The 19,067-nt window shown below is 40.9% G+C and overlaps 2 protein-coding genes across 3 annotated transcripts in view; one reads left to right on the top strand and one right to left on the bottom strand.

The window, feature by feature from the left end:
* Window positions 1-19,067, bottom strand: part of LOC103507300 (leupaxin) — a 69,334-nt gene that overhangs the window by 32,842 nt on the left and 17,425 nt on the right. For both annotated transcript variants that reach the window (XM_026822204.1, XM_026822205.1), the window contains exon 2: window positions 2,101-2,204. In XM_026822204.1, the coding sequence (XP_026678005.1) occupies window positions 2,101-2,204 (104 nt within the window). The remainder of the gene's footprint in view (window positions 1-2,100; window positions 2,205-19,067) is intronic.
* LOC103507307 overlaps window positions 1-19,067 on the top strand; it is a 33,064-nt gene that overhangs the window by 3,496 nt on the left and 10,501 nt on the right. The window lies entirely within an intron of this gene.

Below are 19,067 nucleotides of genomic sequence, written 5' to 3'. Positions count from 1 at the left end.
AAATTACTATATTTGGGGGGCCTTTAACTACCGGGGGACCCCGTCGCGGGTTAGATTCCCGCCCGGAACGAAATTCATAATAAACAGATAGGTATAAGGTTCGTTCTCGGATCGGCTGGCTTTTTTCTATCCTGTCTTCCTTCTGCCTTCAAGTGTCTTCACTTTCGGGACGACAAGATCTCCGTTGTTATGGTTTTTCAAACCTATTTAATAAATTAATTAATAAATAAATAAAATTTAATAAACACAGAAAAGCACCCACACGGAACAAGAGAATCCCACCGCACAGTATGTAAACTAATTATCAACTATAATAGCAGACTAGATCAATATTACTAATTGCACAGATCAAATAAATACCAATACCACCAACTGCACCAAAAAAACTAGTCTTGTCGGATTGAAAACACTGTGTAAACGCACCTTCAGGTAATTAATGCAAGCGTAGAATTTGAATTAAAGAGAATACGACCGCACAGAATGTAAACTAATTATCAACTATCTAGCAGTATTACCAATTGCATAGATCAAACAATATACCAATACCACCAACCGCACCAGAAGAAACTGGTCTTGTAGGATTGAAATGTGTAAACGCACCTTCAGATAATTCATGCAAGCGAGAAATGCGCCAATCAAGGCCACGCATAATATGTTAATATGGAAATCCGCGAACAATTAATCGAATAAGAGAGCGAGAATTAATCCTACAAGATGATGATGATGATGATGATTATGGCCAGGCCCGTATCCAGGATTTCAGAGAGGGGAGGACAAGAATTATATGGGGGGGGGGATGATCCAACAATGAAAGAAAAGCTCCTTTGAATACATTCCAACCGCGCACTACGCTTTACACTCTTTACAGGAACGCATTCGAAGGAGTTACAAAATTGTTACTAAAGAACCGTATCTACACAAATAGTGGTTTTGCATTTGGGGAAACATTTAGCATGAAAGGTCGATTCCTACGTAAAAAGTCTTCAAAAATCTAAATCTGCAGTCAAAACAGCGAAAAATTATTTTAAAATGTTCCCCTCTTATCATTCTCGTCATCAGCCCTGACTTCGGCTCGGATTGGATAGAACCGCGCTCACCCAAATCTGCTAGAGTTGTGGGTAGCTCCCCTGACATTGCTGTTGCTTTAATGAAACGAAACACAAACGAGCTAGGAATCTCTCGGATGTAGTCACTAGGACGTAAAAAATTTCAGGGTGATAAGACCTCCGTTGTTCCACCTGATTATTATGTTAAGGCTGTCTCTTCCTGATCCCTGATGTGCCGCGTCCATTTTTGCACCTGATACCCTGATAATCGTGAGTGGCTGGTCGTCTTAGGCCAGCTATTAGACGGCCAGGACATTCACTATCAGGTGGTAGACCTGACAGGTACACCTGATAATGAGTGGCTGGGCTTACATAAAAGAAGAACTCCCCATTGGTCTTGCAGGCTCCAACAGCTATTTCGACACATGAACCTATCTTACAATCCACAAATCAACCTTCTAAAATCACATAATAGGACGTCAGGACCTTCCGATTCTTCCAAACTTGCTGACACTTCCAAAATATACCACACACTCGTATGATATTCAATCATTTAAGTTGAGTCCACACAGAGTTGATCGAATTTTTCTAATTGTGTGTTTTTTTTTTTTTTTTTTTTTTTTTTTTTTTTTTTTTTTTTTTTAGTGTCATATTTTGGAAACATACTTGCCATATTCTGAACTTCCCTGATAATAACAGAGACAAGAATGGTAAGTTCTCTGATGACTATCGGAATCAAAGAAAACTTCTTTATTAGACATACATGATATGCGGATTGGATGATTTGGAGGCTAGCTTGGGAAAAGTGTGGGAAAACTAAGCTTGGACGCTTCTCTATCTCAACTTCAACAGATCTGGTGTGAACATCACACGACTTTCCATGTCCTCATATATTGTGCTTTTTCGGGGATTTCAGGTATAGTTGAGGGGGAGTCTCCTCCAGTTAGTTATCTTCTTGACAACTCCAACTGTTTAGTCAGTAGAGCTTACTTTCTGGCCCAGTGTGCACCTTTCATTTGATGAAAGTTATTTCTTAATTATGGGAATAAATTACCTGATTTTCTCTGGAATTCGAGTACAGATGATCCTTGGTGGATTTGACGCTATATCCTCCTGGAGACGGAGATATAGTGTTCTGTAGATCTGCCAACAGGGCGTCTGAAACAAGAGATGAAAGTAGAACATCATTAGAACTGAAACAATTTCAAAAAAGTCAATCAAATCAGTTGGTGGTAACTTAGTAGCTATAAAGCCGAAGAAAAAAACAAGTTCCAGGTGAATGTTTTTACCTTCTTTTCACTAAAGTTTTAGACACAATCGATCTGCTTCTTCTCTTCTTTTTCTTCGCCTTACCCCGTCTGACGGCGACGGACCCGGTGTTTATCGTCAGCCTCTCAATCAGCCCTAACTAGGGTGATTGCTTTGGACTGACATTTGGTTTTGGCTACAAATTTTACGAGTGTGTGCCCTTCGTACTCAACCTTTGCTGTTTCTTTAGCAAGGGAAATTCAGGCTGGTCTACTCCCTGTTTCCCCCAGCCGGACTATCTGGACACAATCAATAAAAAGCAAAAATAGACGAGGTAGTAAATGGGTAGACTTAAAACTGACCATCGAAATTTTGACCCGATTACATTACTTTCCTTCCTATAGGATAAGGAAAGTAAAAAGCAAAAATAGACGAGGTAGTAAATAGGTAGACTTAACGCAAATAAAATTCTCCTTTTTTACAACTTTAGATAGTCAATCGAAATTTGGCTACAAATTTTACGAATGGACGCCCTTCGTACTCAACCTTTGCTGTTTCTTTAGCAAGGGAAATTCAGGCTGGTATACTCCCTGTTTCCCCCAGCCGGACTATCTGGGCACAATCAATAAAAAGCAAAAATAGACAAGGTAGTAAATAGGTAGACTTAACGCAAATAAAATTCTCTTTTTTTACAACTTTAGATAGTCAATTTGTGGACTGAACTAAATAGAACCCTGTAAAAAGCACAGGAAGTAAACATGAGAAAGTGCCACACCCACACTGCATGTGGAATTAATCATAACTCATCCAGACCCGAAGATAGGAAGGGGAGAATTCGGACTTGGCTAAATAGCCTCTGTTTAGGACTGGACCTAAATAGCCCCTGTAAGATAAGACCGAGTTAAAGATAGCTGAATCATAACTCATCCAGACCCGAAGATAGGAAGGGGAGAATTCGGACTTGGCTAAATAGCCTCTGTTTAGGACTGGACCTAAATAGTCCCTGTAAGATAAGACTGAGTTAAAGATAGCCCCCTGAAAGCACAGGAAGTAGTCAGGAGAAAGTGCCACACCCACACTGCATGATATTTATAATAACTCATCAGACCCGGAGTTAAGAAAGGGAGAGGACTGTACAAGATCCGAACATAGAAAGGGGAGGGCCCTAGATAAAGCTAGATTAACCTGCGTACACACTCAAAACTCTATTGAGAAGGAGAAAGTCCATCTAAGAAGGACCATTTTTGTGCCGGTTTCAATTGTAAAAAGTAAAAATGGCATTTCTTTCATTAGAGCTCCTCTATTTTATGAAGACTACAATAGTACGGTCATGAGATATCAGAGGCAGAGTTATAGCAGTGCAATAGTCCTAAATTAAAATGGACGCGGCACACAAGGGATCAGGAAGAGACCGCCTTAACATAATAATACGTAAAAATGGCATTTCTTTCATTAGAGCTCCTCTATTTTATGAAGACTACAATAGTACGGTCATGAGATATCAGAGGCAGAGTTATAGGGAAGAGTGAACCAGTGGAAAAAGAAGAAAACTTACATGAATATGGATCTATGGAAAATAACTTCTAAACCTATGGTCAAAGAGGGAAGAGTGAACCAGTGGAAAAAGAAGAAAACTTACATGAATATGGATCTATGGAAAATAACTTCTAAACCAATGGTCAAAGGGTAATCCAAACTTTCAGCATTCACCAGAGTTTTTTCACTTTTAATTGCTTAGAAATCACTGTATCCGATAATTTAAAAATTTCACTTGACCAAACAAGGTTAAAAAGAATAATTCTAGGGTTTTCACACAACCCAAACAAAAATATTTTGCCTATATGACTCAGAAAACAATTATGACTACAGTGATTAACTGATTTAAGACCTCTACCATATGATTTAGTTAACCGGAAACCGGCGCGAACGACCTTATCACAAAAGTGTTAAAGCGCCTAATTCGAAAAAAAAAAAAAAAAGAAAAACCTAGAGCTGAAACCTCCTAGTCTAAGACTTAAGTTGATCCTTCAATTTTTCTCTTTATGCCACCGATGACTGAGTTTTTGTATGTCATTATTGCGCCCGAAAATTATTCGTTCAGAAAAGAATACCACACTCATTACACAAACAGAAAGGGGAAAGGGGGAGAAAGAATGAAGAGGGAGGGAGAGAGAAAAAAAAAGAGAGAGAGGGAGAGAAAGAGAAAGACGAGAGAGGGAGAGAAAGAGACAGAATGAATATAGGAGAGGGAGAAAGAGGGAGATGGGGTTAAGTGGGAAGATTTAAAGGTCAACAGAAATGTTAATTTTGGAGTCTTTGTCAAATGAAAATAAAGAGAGAGAGAGAGAGAGAGAGAGAGAGAGAGGAGGGAGAGAGAGAGGGAAACGTCGAAAAGTTGGCCTAATTCCAAACGTGGAAGCACCCCCTCGTAAAAAAAAGAGGTTAATATGGTCATTGTCACTAGAACAAACTCATCAGTAGCTACCTAATCAGAGGCGAATGGAAAAGTGAGGGGTGGGATACACAGGGAAAAGGGTCCGTATCAGTGCAGGACAGCGAGGGAAAAAAAATCGAAGATCGATCAATTCTGAACAAAGTAACACAGTTATTGAAATAGGATTTGTTCTTGGAACTAACGGCTAACCGAAGTCCAAAACTTCAAGACCGAATCCTATCACCAAATCACCGGACATACCTCAGGAACTCGCGGACAATGCATACAAAAAAAACTACGAGGAATGTGATTTCGAAACTCCCTACATTGCATGCAAACAGGAAATATGTTCAATAGAATAGAATATACCTTGTTTATACTGCCAGACTGAGAATGAAAAGTCCCTTTACTCTAGCATACAAAAAAAAAACTACGAGGAATGTGATTTCGAAACTCCCAACATTGCATGCAAACAGGAAATATGTTCAATAGAATAGAATATACCTTGTTTATACTGTCAGACTGAGAATGAAAAGTCCCTTTACTCTAGCAGTCTAAACAAGGTGGAAAGTGATAAAGGGGGTTGTTAGGGGAGGCAAGTTAAAGGGGGGAAATGGTCTTTAACTCGGTGGTGTAGTGGTCAAGACGCTCGCTCGGGTTGCCATATAGGGCATCAAGGGAACCGAAGTCCAAAACTTCAAGACCGAATCCTATCACCAAATCACCGGACATACCTCAGGATCTTGCGGACAATGCATACAAAAAAAAAACTACGAGGAATGTGATTTCGAAACTCCCAACATTGCATGCAAACAGGAAATATGTTCAATAGAATAGAATATTACCTTGTTTATACTGCCAGACTGAGAATGAAAAGTCCCTTTACTCCCTAGGTCTCAGTGGCGTAGCGTGGTCTAAAGTCAAGTGTAAGGCGTGTAGGGCACTAATTTCCATCACCATGCACATTACTACATACGTTATGCACATGCTTCTTCATAAATATTTAAAGTCAATATTTAAGGGTATTTGAGTAAATTTAGAGTGTATGGCCGCCATACACGCCCTACATGGACGCTACGCCACTGGTGACCATCTGGACAATTGCGTGCTGAAGTTAATGTGAGAAGGCGGGTAGCTTGTCGCTATGTCGCCAAATGGAGAGTAAAATCAGCGTTACTAAAAACTTAAGCAGTTATTCCGTAAATTTAAAGCCATAACACAAGAATAATTCGGGTCCCGCCTGGAGCGGATTTTATCCTAAACTTAATAAGGTTGGTTAGACGCTCGCCTGGTAAACAGGCGTGGGTTCATTGCCACCCGAGGTATTTTCATCCTCAAAATAATTTGAGAATTTGACCACAGTAATAGTAGTAGCCTACTGCTGGAGTAAAGGGACTCTTCAGTCCTATGCGAGCAGTATAAATAAGCACTATTATTAAAGCCGGCTACCCACGTTTCGGTACACCAGCGCAAGTAGACCTGTTGCCTGAGGTGATAGTTATAAAGAGGACTAGGCTGGGCTAGGCACGTCCACACTGCCTCGACAACATAGTTTTACCTCGTCGATCGACGAGACGGCCGGTCGACTATGTTTGGACACACTATAGCGCTCGAAAACCTATCCGTGTTCATAACCAATACCTGAAGAACACACATGTTAGTAAGCAGTATAAGGCCAGCCATTCACTATCAGGTCGTCCTGACACCTGATGAGCACACACACTATCAGGTAGACCTGACAGGTGCGGCTGAAAAGGTCGGAATGTCAGGTCTATCTGATACCTGATGAGCACACACACAAAGCGAGGGTCTCCCTACGCAATCTTCTCGAATGACCTTATGTGACTACTCCAGAGATCTGAACACAAGACTGCAGGAAGCGTATACAAAACACATGCGAGAGGACAGGGCCCGTCCAGAATGGAAGTCGGTTTGGGTGCGAGAAATGGACAATCCTCGAGGACACTTTATGTGAAACCGCACCGTCAGAAGGTCCTTGATTCAATTCTGAGTTGTGACACATTTGAATGAACATGGTTATTTTTCAACATATTCACGAAAGACTTAAAGTAGATGCTTTTTCCTTCGCCAAATAGTGAGTCTTGAAGAAGGGGGCATTCAATCGTAAAATACATATTTGCGCCAAAACCAAATGTCAGCCACACACAAACGCCTACCCCGTTAGAACGGGCAAAGACAAAGACGATTTTTTAAGTTGTTAGTGTCCATCTGTCCATAAAGTTGAAAGAAACCCCCCTCTTATCATTCTCGTCATCAGCCCTGACTTCGGCTCGGATTGGATAGAACCGCGCTCACCCAAATCTGCTAGAGTTGTGGGTAGTTCCCCTGACATTGCTGTTGCTTTAATGAAACGAAACACAAACGAGCTAGGAATCTCTCGGATGTAGTCACTAGGACTTGTAGAAAATTTCAGGGTGATAAGACCTCCGTTGTTGCACCTGATTATTATTATGTTAAGGCGGTCTCTTCCTGATCCCTGATGTGCCGCGTCCATTTTTGCACCTGATACCCTGATAGTCGTGAGTGGCTGGTCGTCTTAGGCCAGCTATTAGACGGCCAGGACATTCACTATCAGGTGGTAGACCTGACAGGTACACCTGATCAGGTCCGCCTGTCAGGTCTACCTGATAATGAGTGGCTGGCCTTACATAAAAGAACTCCCCATTGGTCTTGCAGGCTCCAACAGCTATTTCGACACATGAACCTACAATCCACAAATCAACCTTCTAAAATCACATAATAGGACGTCAGGACCTTCCGATTCTTCCAAACGTGCTGACACTTCCAAAATATACCACACACTCGTATGTAATCGTGAGTGGCTGGTCGTCTTAGGCCAGCTATTAGACGGCCAGGACATTCACTATCAGGTGGTAGACCTGACAGGTACACCTGATAATGAGTGGCTGGGCTTACATAAAAGAAGAACTCCCCATTGGTCTTGCAGGCTCCAACAGCTATTTCGACACATGAACCTATCTTACAATCCACAAATCAACCTTCTAAAATCACATAATAGGACGTCAGGACCTTCCGATTCTTCCAAACTTACACCTGATAATGAGTGGCTGGGCTTACATAAAAGAAGAACTCCCCATTGGTCTTGCAGGCTCCAACAGCTATTTCGACACATGAACATATCTTACAATCCACAAATCAACCTTCTAAAATCATATAATAGGACGTCAGGACCTTCCGATTCTTCCAAACGTGCTGACACTTCCAAAATATACCACACACTCGTATGACCCCTACGGCCCACAAATATTCAATCATTTAAGTTGAGTCCACACAGAGTTGATCGATCGTCGATCCACGGCGTCGACTATGTATGGACACACCTTTACAATTAAATTCCTACAAACATTTCTTCGCCACTTCACGATTTTTCGTTTTCGACCTGGGAATAGCAATAAAAATTAAATTTTACTATTGAAATATATTTCACTGTGTCGCGGGGTATAAAAACGCACATTTTATTACGCAAAGACGGAGGAGACGTACAGCGAAATCCTCTCCACACTCCACATATCTCATTCATTTCAAAGATTGGATTAGGCATTTCAAGGTCTGAGTACATTATACTCTTGAATTTTCCACGATATTCTCGTAACTCGTACATACTCTACATGGGTACATACTTGAATTTTCAATAACATTCTCAGCATGGGGATCATTCTTCAACAGATAATACAGTAGAACCTCGATTATTTCAACTAATTGGGACCGGGGGTAGTTGACATGATCGAGGTTGAAATGATCACTTTCTATGATCTTTTCTTCTGATAAGATAGGATATCCTTTGAAAAATAGAAAAAAACAATGGATTTAGGAGTTGAAATAATCGAGGTTCTACTGTACTTGAATTTTCCACGATATAGGTACTTATGTATTCTCGTAACTCGTACATACTTAATTATCCATAACATTATCAGCATGTGGATTATTTTTCAACGGATAATAATAGTAATTTGCCAGCAGGCATATTTGGTTAAACAAAGAAAGTCAGTTTGAACTTCAACTCAATGACTTTGTACTTAATGTGTTCCTTCTACCATTACACTCTTGAACCGTTTGTCCCCTTTTGATGAAATTTGACAAGAAAGGATTGATAAATAAATAGATCAGCACCTTATATTTTAGGCCCGTTTCACCAGATTCGGTCTATAATCTATATGGACCACGTAGAGGACCTTTTTCTGAGTGACTTTTACAGTCAGTACCTTCTAGTACATTTCAAAGACAATTGAGTGGAGAACCTGCACCGGACCTAGCACAAACTAGAGTGCCAAATATGGAATCCAGAAAGAACATGTGTGTCCTTAGTGTACCAAACTAAAGTTAGCTAAGTGCTAGTGCACTAATTGGGACCGGGGGTAGTTGAAATGATCGAGGTTGAAATGATCACTTTCTATGATCTTTTCTTCCGATAAGATAGGATATCCTTTGAAAGATAGAAAAAAAATGGATTTAGGAGTTGAAATAATGGAAGTTAAAATAATCGAGGTTCTACTGTACTTGAATTTTCCACGATATAGGCACTTATGTATTCTCGTAACTCGTACATACTTAATTATCCATAACATTATCAGCATGTGGATTATTTTTCAACGGATAATAATAGTAATTTGACAGCAGGCATATTCGGTTAAACAAAGAAAGTCTTTTTTTTTCAAAGAAAGTCAGTTTGAAACTTCAACTCAATGACTTTGTACTTAATGTGTTCCTTCTACCATTACACTCTTGAACCGTTTGTCCCCTTTTGATGAAATTTGACAAGAAAGGATTGATAAATAAATAGATCAGCACCTTATATTTTAGGCCCCTTTCACCAGATTGGGTCTATAATCTATATAATTCTTGAACCGTTTGTCCCCTTTTGATGAAATTTGACAAGAAAGGATTGATAAATAAATAGATCAGCACCTTATATTTTAGGCCCCTTTGACCAGATTGGGTCTATAATCTATATGGACCACGTAGAGGACCTTTTTCTGAGTGACTTTTACAGTCCGTACCTTCTAGTACATTTCAAAGACAATTGAGTGGAGAGCCTGCACCGGACCTAGCACAAACTAGAGTTACTAGAGTGCCAAATATGGAATCCAGAAAGAACATATTGTATTGTGTCCTTAGTGTACCAAACTAAAGTTAGCTAAGTGCTAGTGCTAACTGGGAATAAATTACCTGATTTTCTCTGGAATTCGAGTACAGATGATCCTTGGTGGATTTGACGCTATATCCTCCTGGAGACGGAGATATGGTGTTCTGTAGATCTGCCAACAGGGCGTCTGAAACAAGAGATGAAAATAGAACATCATTAGAACTGAAATAATTTCAAAAAAGTCAATCAAATCAGTTGGTGGTAACTTAGTAGCTATAAAGACGAAGAAAAAAACAAGTTCCAGGTGAATGTTTTTACCTTCTTTTCACTAAAGTTTTAGACACAATCGATCTGCTTCTTCTCTTCTTTTTCTTCGCCTTACCCCGTCTGACGGCTGACGGGCCCGGTGTTTATCGTCAGCCTCTCAATCAGCCCTAACTAGGGTGACTGCTTTGGGCTGACATTTGGTTTTGGCTACAAATTTTACGAATGGATGCCCTTCGTACTCAACCTTTGTTGTTTCTTTAGCAAGGGAAATTCAGGCTGGTATCCTCCCTGTTTCCCCCAGCCGGACTATTGTACAGTGACGTTCAACTTCAGTCTTCAAACAAACATGGTTTGTTCAGATAAACAAAAAACTTGGTTTAGCCATTAGGCCCGTCACTCATTGGACTATTGTACAGTGACGTTCAAGTTCAGTCTTCAAACAAACATGGTTTGTTCAGATAAACAAAAAACTTGGTTTAGCCATTAGGCCCGTCGCTCATTGGAACCGTAGTCGCGGCGGACCTTGTAGTCCTTCGTCCTACCTAAACTGACCACTCTTCCGTGTTCCGTCCTACACCACTGGGTCTGATATTGAAAATAATTCCATAAATTATGCATATGACTGTGTCGGGTTGCCATAGTTACCGATATTTATGAGCCATATTAATTTATCGTATCGATATTTAAGGACGAGACTTAGTTCAATTAAAAGGTAGAGATATCTATTACCCAACTACCAATCTACTAAAATCAATTACCTATAGTTAATAAGTACATATAACAGACCTATAAAATATTTGTGTGCACTTTCAAAAGTCGAAAAGTAAACAAGCCAAAACCTACTCAAAAGACTAATTTTCACTTCACAACGTAAACCAATTAACCCCAAACTTTCAAGAGCTTTAAAAAAAAAGTAGGTAACATCCTGTCTTCCTTCTCTCTTCGATTTCGGGACGATAAGACCATAGCAGTTACAGTTCCCTCTGTCAAACCTCTTAAAAAAAAAGGACGAGACTTAGTTCAATTAAAAGGTAGAGATATCTACCCAACTACCAATCTACTAAAATCAATTACCTATAGTTAATAAGTACATAACAGACCTATAAAAAATTTGTGTGCACTTTCAAAAGTCGAAAAGTAAACAAGCCAAAACCTACTCAAAAGACTAATTTTCATTTCACAACGTAAACCAATTAACCCCAAACTTTCAAGTGCTTTTTTAAAAAAAGTAGGTAATAAAGTCGAAAAGTAAACAAGCCAAAACCTACTCAAAAGACTAATTTTCATTTCACAACGTAAACCAATTAACCCCAAACTTTCAAGTGTTTAAAAAGTAGTAAAAAAGTCGTGACAAAAACAAAGTAAACACAGAGTTATATCAGTGGCGAAGCGTAAATTAAGCGATAATAGTTACGAAAAAATTAAAAGCCAGAATGGGTCAGTGCGGTAAGAAAAAAGATGGGCCTCACATCAAAGCGAAAAATTACCCTAATCCTAAATCCGAGACTAATGTAAAAACTGCTCAAAAAATTAACTTTCTGGAATACAAGTTGGAAATTGTCATGATGGAATTTCTTACTACTTTTTTTATAACTTTTTTAATTACTCACTATTACCTACCTATTAGGATTAGGCATTAGAAAGGAAATTAAACCCCTCATTCGAAAGCGCGCATTTGTAAGAGTCGGTCTAGGTAGATAGGTACTACCTTTTTTTTAAGAGAGAGAGAATAAGCATCATCTCAATACACTTTTTTTTCCCTTTAGACGCTTTAACACTAAGGACAGTAGGTCGAAAAAAGGCAAAAAATCTTTTTGCAAAATCATTTAGATACAAAGTTTTTTTTTAGAAGGGCACTTCAAAAAAGCAATTCATACTTCAGGAACGCCACAAGTTTGGGTCGGGGTTGTGGCTTTAGGCATCCTTGTCACATTTGACAGCTACATACCAAATTTCAAGTCTCTAGCTCTTACCGTTCTCGAGATATTTTGTTTAGACAGACACACACACAGACACACAGACACACACACGGACCAATGGCTGAAACTTTGGATTTAGGCTCTAGGGACCTCAAAACGTGTTTTGGCACTAAAAATAGGACCAATGGCTGAAACTTTGGATTTAGGCTCTAGGGACCTCAAAACGCGTTTTGGCACTAAAAACTGACCATCGAAATTTTGACCCGATTACATTACTTTCCTTCCTATAGGATAAGGAAAGTAAAAAAAGGGACTTTTCAGACTCATCCAAGCAGTATATGTGAAGTACGTATATTCCATTCTATAACTTTAGTGCTCTTCTTTTCCTTCTCATTGTTCCAGATTCAAAAACCGAATTGAAGAGATCTTTGGGTCACCCATCCTAGTGTTCACCCTAATCAACGAGTGTTATCTTTGTCTACTCGGGTACTCGCTGGCCATCCAAAGTGAGAGTGTAAGTCAACTTCACGTAGGTCATGAATAAACCAGGGAAAAAGGTCCGTATCAGTGCAGGACAGCGAGGGAAAAAAATCCGAGATCGATTTAATTCTAAACAAAGTGTTGTTGAAATAGGTGTTGTTCTCCAAGCGGCTATCTTTCTCCTATCCCCTCTTACTCGTACTTCTCTCTTCGCTTTCGGGACGATAAGACCTTAGCATAAGGTTACAGTTCCCTCTACCAAAATCCTTTAAAAAAGTATGTAGTCTACAGGTTTAAGTCTTCACCGCATTGATTTCAATCAAAATCATCTGAAATGTGAGTCCACAATACACTGGAAAAAAAAGTGACAGGATGCCACAAGTTTAGAGTGAAAGAACTCTATTATTGGCTGTTGAAATGCTATATTATAGTGTCGAGCGAGCTCCCCGATATAGAGTTCAATATTAGAGTGCCTGAACCCAGTCACCCGATTAGGCTGCCGGCACCCGCTATATTATAGTGTCGAGCGAGCTCCCCGATATAGAGTTCAATATTAGAGTGCCTGAACCCAGTCACCCGATTAGGCTGCCGGCACCCTAGTTTTATTCTCAGTGTATAAGCTTTTATTACTTTATTCTACCAAAGCCCATTGATTCGACCCATTTCATATGGGTTCCAGACACCCAGGCTGCCGGCACCCTAGTTTTTTTCTCAGTGTATAAGCTTTTATTTCTTTATTCTACCAAAGCCCATTGATTCGACCCATTTCATATGGGTTCCAGACCCCCAGGCTGCCGGCACCCTAGTTTTTTTTCTCAGTGTATAAGCATAAGCTTTTATTTCTTTATTCTACCAAAGCCCATTGATTCGACCCATTTCATATGGGTTCCAGACAGCCATGTAGACGCACATTTACGCAGCCCTATACCTATCATGTAACACACCTCTATCAAAATCTTCAACAAATCCAATTTCCGAAATCTCCGGGGATTTGTGACAGATTTTGTCTATTTTTAGGGACACTCTGTGGTGACACCTACAACATTATCCCACTGGCCCGAAATATAAATAATATTATTGTTAATTTTTTTGAGTGGAAAAATAAAGAAATAGAATTAATCACGCAGCTCTGGGTGACATTGGGTTAAATCTGGGGTGCTGGGTGTTACGCGTGTTAACCCTTTGGGGTGGACGCGGCGCGGTCGGCGTAGGTGGTTTTTTACTTTCTATCACTTCTATGGTCGGACGTGACGGTTTACCTTCGCAGGCAAAACGTAACGTACATGGGAATTAGCACAGGGGTACGGTCGGCCTAACGCGCGGGCTTGCAGGCCGAGGGTCTCGAATTCGACTCCCAGAGGTCCCAGAAAATATATGCTCTCGTGCTTCAATGCAACGGGTTAGTTTCTGGTGTTCTCGTGTTGACCCACCATCTAAATGGGAAGTATTGTGTCTCTTATCGCCTATCTGATGACGGACATACTACGGGATGGATAGGTTACGACGCGGACCACACGAGTTTACTCATTTCTCTCTCCCTCCCTCCCCTTAAATCACTTGATGTCTTTTAATCTTGTGACATTGGGTCAAATCTGGGGTGCTGGGTGTTACGCGTGTTAACCCTTTGGGGTGGACGCGGCGCGGTCGGCGTAGGTGGTTTTTTACTTTCTATCATTTCTATGGTCGGACGCTCGGACGTGACGGTTTACCGGTAAGGTTTACCTTCGCAGGCAAAACGTAACGTACATGGAATTAGCACAGGGGTACGGTCGGCCTAACGCGCGGGCTTGTAGGCAGAGGGTCTCGAATTCGACTCCCAGAGGTCCCAGAAAATATATGCTCTCATATTTCAATGCAACGGGTTAGTTTCTGGTGTTCTCGTGTTGACCCACCATCTAAATGGGAAGTATTGTGTCTCTTATCGCCCATCTGATGAGGGACATACTACGGGATGGATAGGTTACGACGCGGACCACACGAGTTTACTCATTTCTCTCTCCCTCCCCTTAAATCACTTGATGTCTTTTAATCTTTCTCCTTAGTTTGTGTACTAATCCCATCGCCAAATTAATTCTTTGTAATTCATAACATTTGGGTCTGACTCAGTATACTGTGTCAATTGGCAACTCAATAGTTGAGCAGTTTGTCTAATAAAAGATTGATATACCTTTTTTTTCATTTCGGCCTACAGAGGACCACGTAGTTCTTACTTCTTATCATGTTTTCTCTTCATCCAGTAGATCTTCATTCTGGATGAATAGTCAGCCTTTCTCTCCTCTTACCATTTACTATTGGGTCTGGGGACAACAGTAGTTAGTGGCTTCAGATTGATATACCTATATAATATTATTAATTCTCCCCAATGGCATGATAAATATGTTAGTAAAGATATCTCCCCAATACCACGGTTTAAGTTGGTAAAGCTATCTCCCCAATGGCATGATAAATATGTTAGTATAAAGATATCTCCCCAATACCACGGTTCAAGTTGGTAAAGCTTCTCTTAATCACCAGACCAGGGTCACGTTGTTTACCTTAGTCATCTCACTAACCTACTGGGTTGTCATAGCAACTCGGCGCCTGACTAGTTCGTGTGATCGTGCGAATAGAAGTCAAGGCTGGCAAACATCCCTTATATGGAGCTAAATAGTCAGGTCCTCAACCAGTGGCGGAGTCTCCTTGGGAGATGGGGGAGAACGAACCACTCGATCATTCGAATGAGGTGAGTTTCTAGATAACAAGCTGTGTCCGCCCTCCTGGAATTTTTTAGCCCGTAGTTTATTCGATCGTGGTTAAAGAAAATCAGTACCTATGTACCTATACCTACCTACTTTTTATTCCAATATTCAGTTTATTATTATTATTATTACTCGCACTGCGTGCTCAGGAGGTTGCGTATACGGTCGCGCTGCGCGCTCCCGGGGCTTCGTGGGGTTTTGCATATGGTCGCTTTTCGCGTTCCTGGGGCTTCGCGCGGTTGTATATGCGGTCGCGCTGCGCACTTCCGGGGCTGCGCGGTGTTGAGCATAGGGTCGCGCTCCCTTGTTTACGGTCTCGCTGTGCGCTCCCTATATTACTACATAATACATGTACCTACATACTTTCATGTAACGATTTAAAATCAAGACTAGAGCCCGTTCTTCCTTTATTCCTTTTAATGTTTCCTAAAAACTACCAATGTAATGTTTAAGTCACCCATCCATTTATTGGCCTTGCTCGGCGTAGCTTAACATAGATGACGCTAAAATCGGTCTTAAACTAACGACTGATGTGTTATCTAAAACTTTCTCGCTTTGAGTTCATAGGTCGTCGCGACGAATTTCAAGATCAGAGCTCAATTGTGTGAGAAAATGTGAAAAAAATACCCCAAAAACCATTTTTTCTGGTTTTTTGGCTTTTTGTTTTCTGGACAAAATTTGCACCACCACTTTCGTGTTCCTGATAAAAAGACCTTTAGTTTGATATATAGGTCGACCAGGTTTGGATAAGTCCTTCTATGATCTATGGGGACAGACAGACGGACACACAGACAGACAGACACCGAAGGGAATACAATAGTCCGTCCCTATACCTTTTATTATTACTATTGTAATTTAACAAAGGAAGGATAAAATTTGCACCACCACTTTCGTGTTCCTGATAAAAAGACCTTTAGTTTGATATATAGGTCGACCAGGTTTGGATAAGTCCTTCTATGGGGACAGACAGACGGACACACAGACAGACACCGAAGGGAATACAATAGTCCGTCCCTATACCTTTTATTATTACTATTGTAATTTAATAAAGGAAGGACGGACTAAAAAGTAACTTTTTTGAGGTTTGATAGAGGAAACTCCCGAAAGCGAGGAGAGAAGGAAGAGAGGATAGAAGAAAGCGATTCGTTCTGAGAACGAACCTTATCTGCTTATGATAAAATCCGGCCCCGGCCGGCGAGAACCTGGAAGGACGGACTAAAAAGTAACTTTTTTGAGGTTTGATAGAGGAAACTCCCGAAAGCGAGGAGAGAAGGAAGAGAGGATAGAAGAAACCGATTCGTTCCGAGAACGAACCTTATCTGCTTAGGATAAAATCCGGCCCCGGCCGGCGAGAACCCAGCACTCACAAGGAAGACGAGCTAACCTCCAAGCTAACTAGACTATCTGGATGGGTGACCATCTGGGGAATTGCGTGCTGGTTGGCTTTTCCCGGCCCTACTCAGGCGGGGGAGGTTAATATTAGGAGGCGGGTTGCTTGTCATCGAATGGTGTGTAAAACCCATGTAACTAAAGACCTTAGGATCAGTTATTGTACAGTGACGTTCAACTTCAGTCTTCAAACAAACATGGTTTGTTCAGATAAACAGAAAACTTGGTTTAGCCATTAGGCCCGTCGCTCATTGGAATGAGTGACCTTAGGATCCTGAGGCATACCCGGCTTGAGTGACCTTAGGATCCTGAGACATACCCGGCTTGAGTGACCTTAGGATCCTGGGACATACCCGGCCTAATGATGACCATCATGGTTGAGATACCATCTCCATGTGATAGTTAAAGTGGAATCTGGTGACTGGAGCTGGCATATATAATTCTGTACAAGGTCCAAACAATTACGCTCATGATATGTAATATATTATGCATTAATGCATCTGTACGATTGCTTGGATACTAGAACTTGCATACTTATCAGAGATGAGATCTAAATACCATTGGTATTCTCTTCTTCATGGAAGCTTTTTACATTGTCTGAGAGGCTCTTTCATAATATCTAGGCAGTTAGTTTATCTGTAGGCGGTGCGAAGCGCTAAAGTCCTTTTTAGTATGACCTATAAGCCTATAACTGTGCCATCGGACTATTGGACGTTCTGTAGAGTAAGTCTGAGAGGCTCTTTCATAATATCTAGGCAGTTAGTTTATCTGTAGGCGGTGCGAAGCGCTAAAGTCCTTTTTAGTATGACCTATAACTGTGCCATCGGACTATAGAACGATCGGACGTTCTGTAGAGTACCTTCTGAGATTCACAAATTCATAAACTCCTAAAAGTCGGTTTCCCTCTTTTCAGCACCAATCCAAGAACCATCCATATAAAAGAATAACCTTCCGTACAAAAAAGGGATCTCTAAATCGCCCCTGATGCAGGGGGCATGTGTTTATCACTGGCTGTTTAGCAGCGCTGTGTTCCTAATAGATGAAATATGAATGAAATCTGCCGCCATGGCAATGCTGCTGGTGTGGTTTCTGGCTAATTTTACACACATTAGACTTGGAATCGTCGTCAAAATGTAAACAAAAGATAGCGCGTTGTGTGAGCGGGGGCAGGGCGGTAATATTTTGAACAGATTTCGAAACGATTTACATTCTTGCTTCTGAGCTTGTCGTCGGATTGAAAGGAAGCATCATGCCTAATCGCCTTTTTTTTAACCTATAGGTATCTCATCTTGCATTTCTTTTCACTCTTCTGAAAGATAGCGCGTTGTGTGAGCGGGGGCAGGGCGGTAATATTTTGAACAGATTTCGAAACGATTTACATTCTTGCTTCTGAGCTTGTCATCGGATTGAAAGGAAGCATCATGCCTAATCGCTTTTTTTTAACCTAGGTATCTCATCTTGCATTTCTTTTCACTCTTCTGATAAGAGACCTTTGTTGTTGTTGTTGTTGTTGTTGTTGTTGTTGATGATGTTTTTTTTCCCCAAGAGGTTTGCTGATACAGTTTACTGCTAAGGTCTTATCGTCCCTAAATCGAAGAGAGACGGGGGGACCGGATAGGAGAAAGTCAGCCGTTCCGAAAACGAACCTTCTTTGTTTAGAATAAAATCCGCCCCGGACGGGAATCGCACCGGGCGACTTTGCGCTTACAAGGCAGACGCACTAGTCGCACTACCCTCCAAAATATATTCGTAGGAGCTTAACCCATTCTTTAGGGCTGTTTGCCCCTACATCTAAGCCTCGGAGTGGGCTTTTAGGCTGACACGCAGGTTCCTGTATCCCGGGCCTTGGCTAACTAGACTGTTTCTGGAAGCTTCTAAGATCTAAAATTGTCTGTCGATGTCATTTTGTTATGAAATTCGTATCCAATACAAACAATGTCGCCTGATGGGCGCCAGAATTTAACAAGGTGTCAATTCTGCCAAACATTTGACGAAAAGGGAAAGTGAATACTCTGCCAAGAAGTGTTGCTCACAGCTTCCTCACTTTTTTTAAGATTTATATACACTTTCCTCAGCCAAACCCATAGACACTTTCCTCATCGTAACCTCATCCACCGACGTAAACCAAGGTGTCAATTCTGCCAAACATTTGACGAAAAGGGAAAGTGAATACTCTGCCAAGAAGTGTTGCTCACAGCTTCCTCACTTTTTTTTAAGATTTATAGACACTTTCCTCAGCCAAACCCATAGACACTTTCCTCATCCACCGACGTAAAATTTGTAGTCAAAACCAAATGTCAGCCCAAAGCAATCACCCTAGTTAGGACTGATTGAGAGGCTGACGAAAAACGCCGACCCCGTCTGTACACGGGAAAAGGCGAAGAAAAAGACGAAGAAGACATTTTCCTCATCCTCAGCCAG

Source organism: Diaphorina citri, unplaced genomic scaffold (genome assembly GCF_000475195.1).
Source record: "Diaphorina citri unplaced genomic scaffold, Diaci psyllid genome assembly version 1.1 scaffold304, whole genome shotgun sequence".
In the NCBI taxonomy this organism is placed as follows: domain Eukaryota; kingdom Metazoa; phylum Arthropoda; class Insecta; order Hemiptera; family Psyllidae; genus Diaphorina; species Diaphorina citri.
The sequence above is the reverse complement of the archived record's forward strand: the minus strand, read 5'-3'. Positions and strand labels throughout refer to the sequence as shown.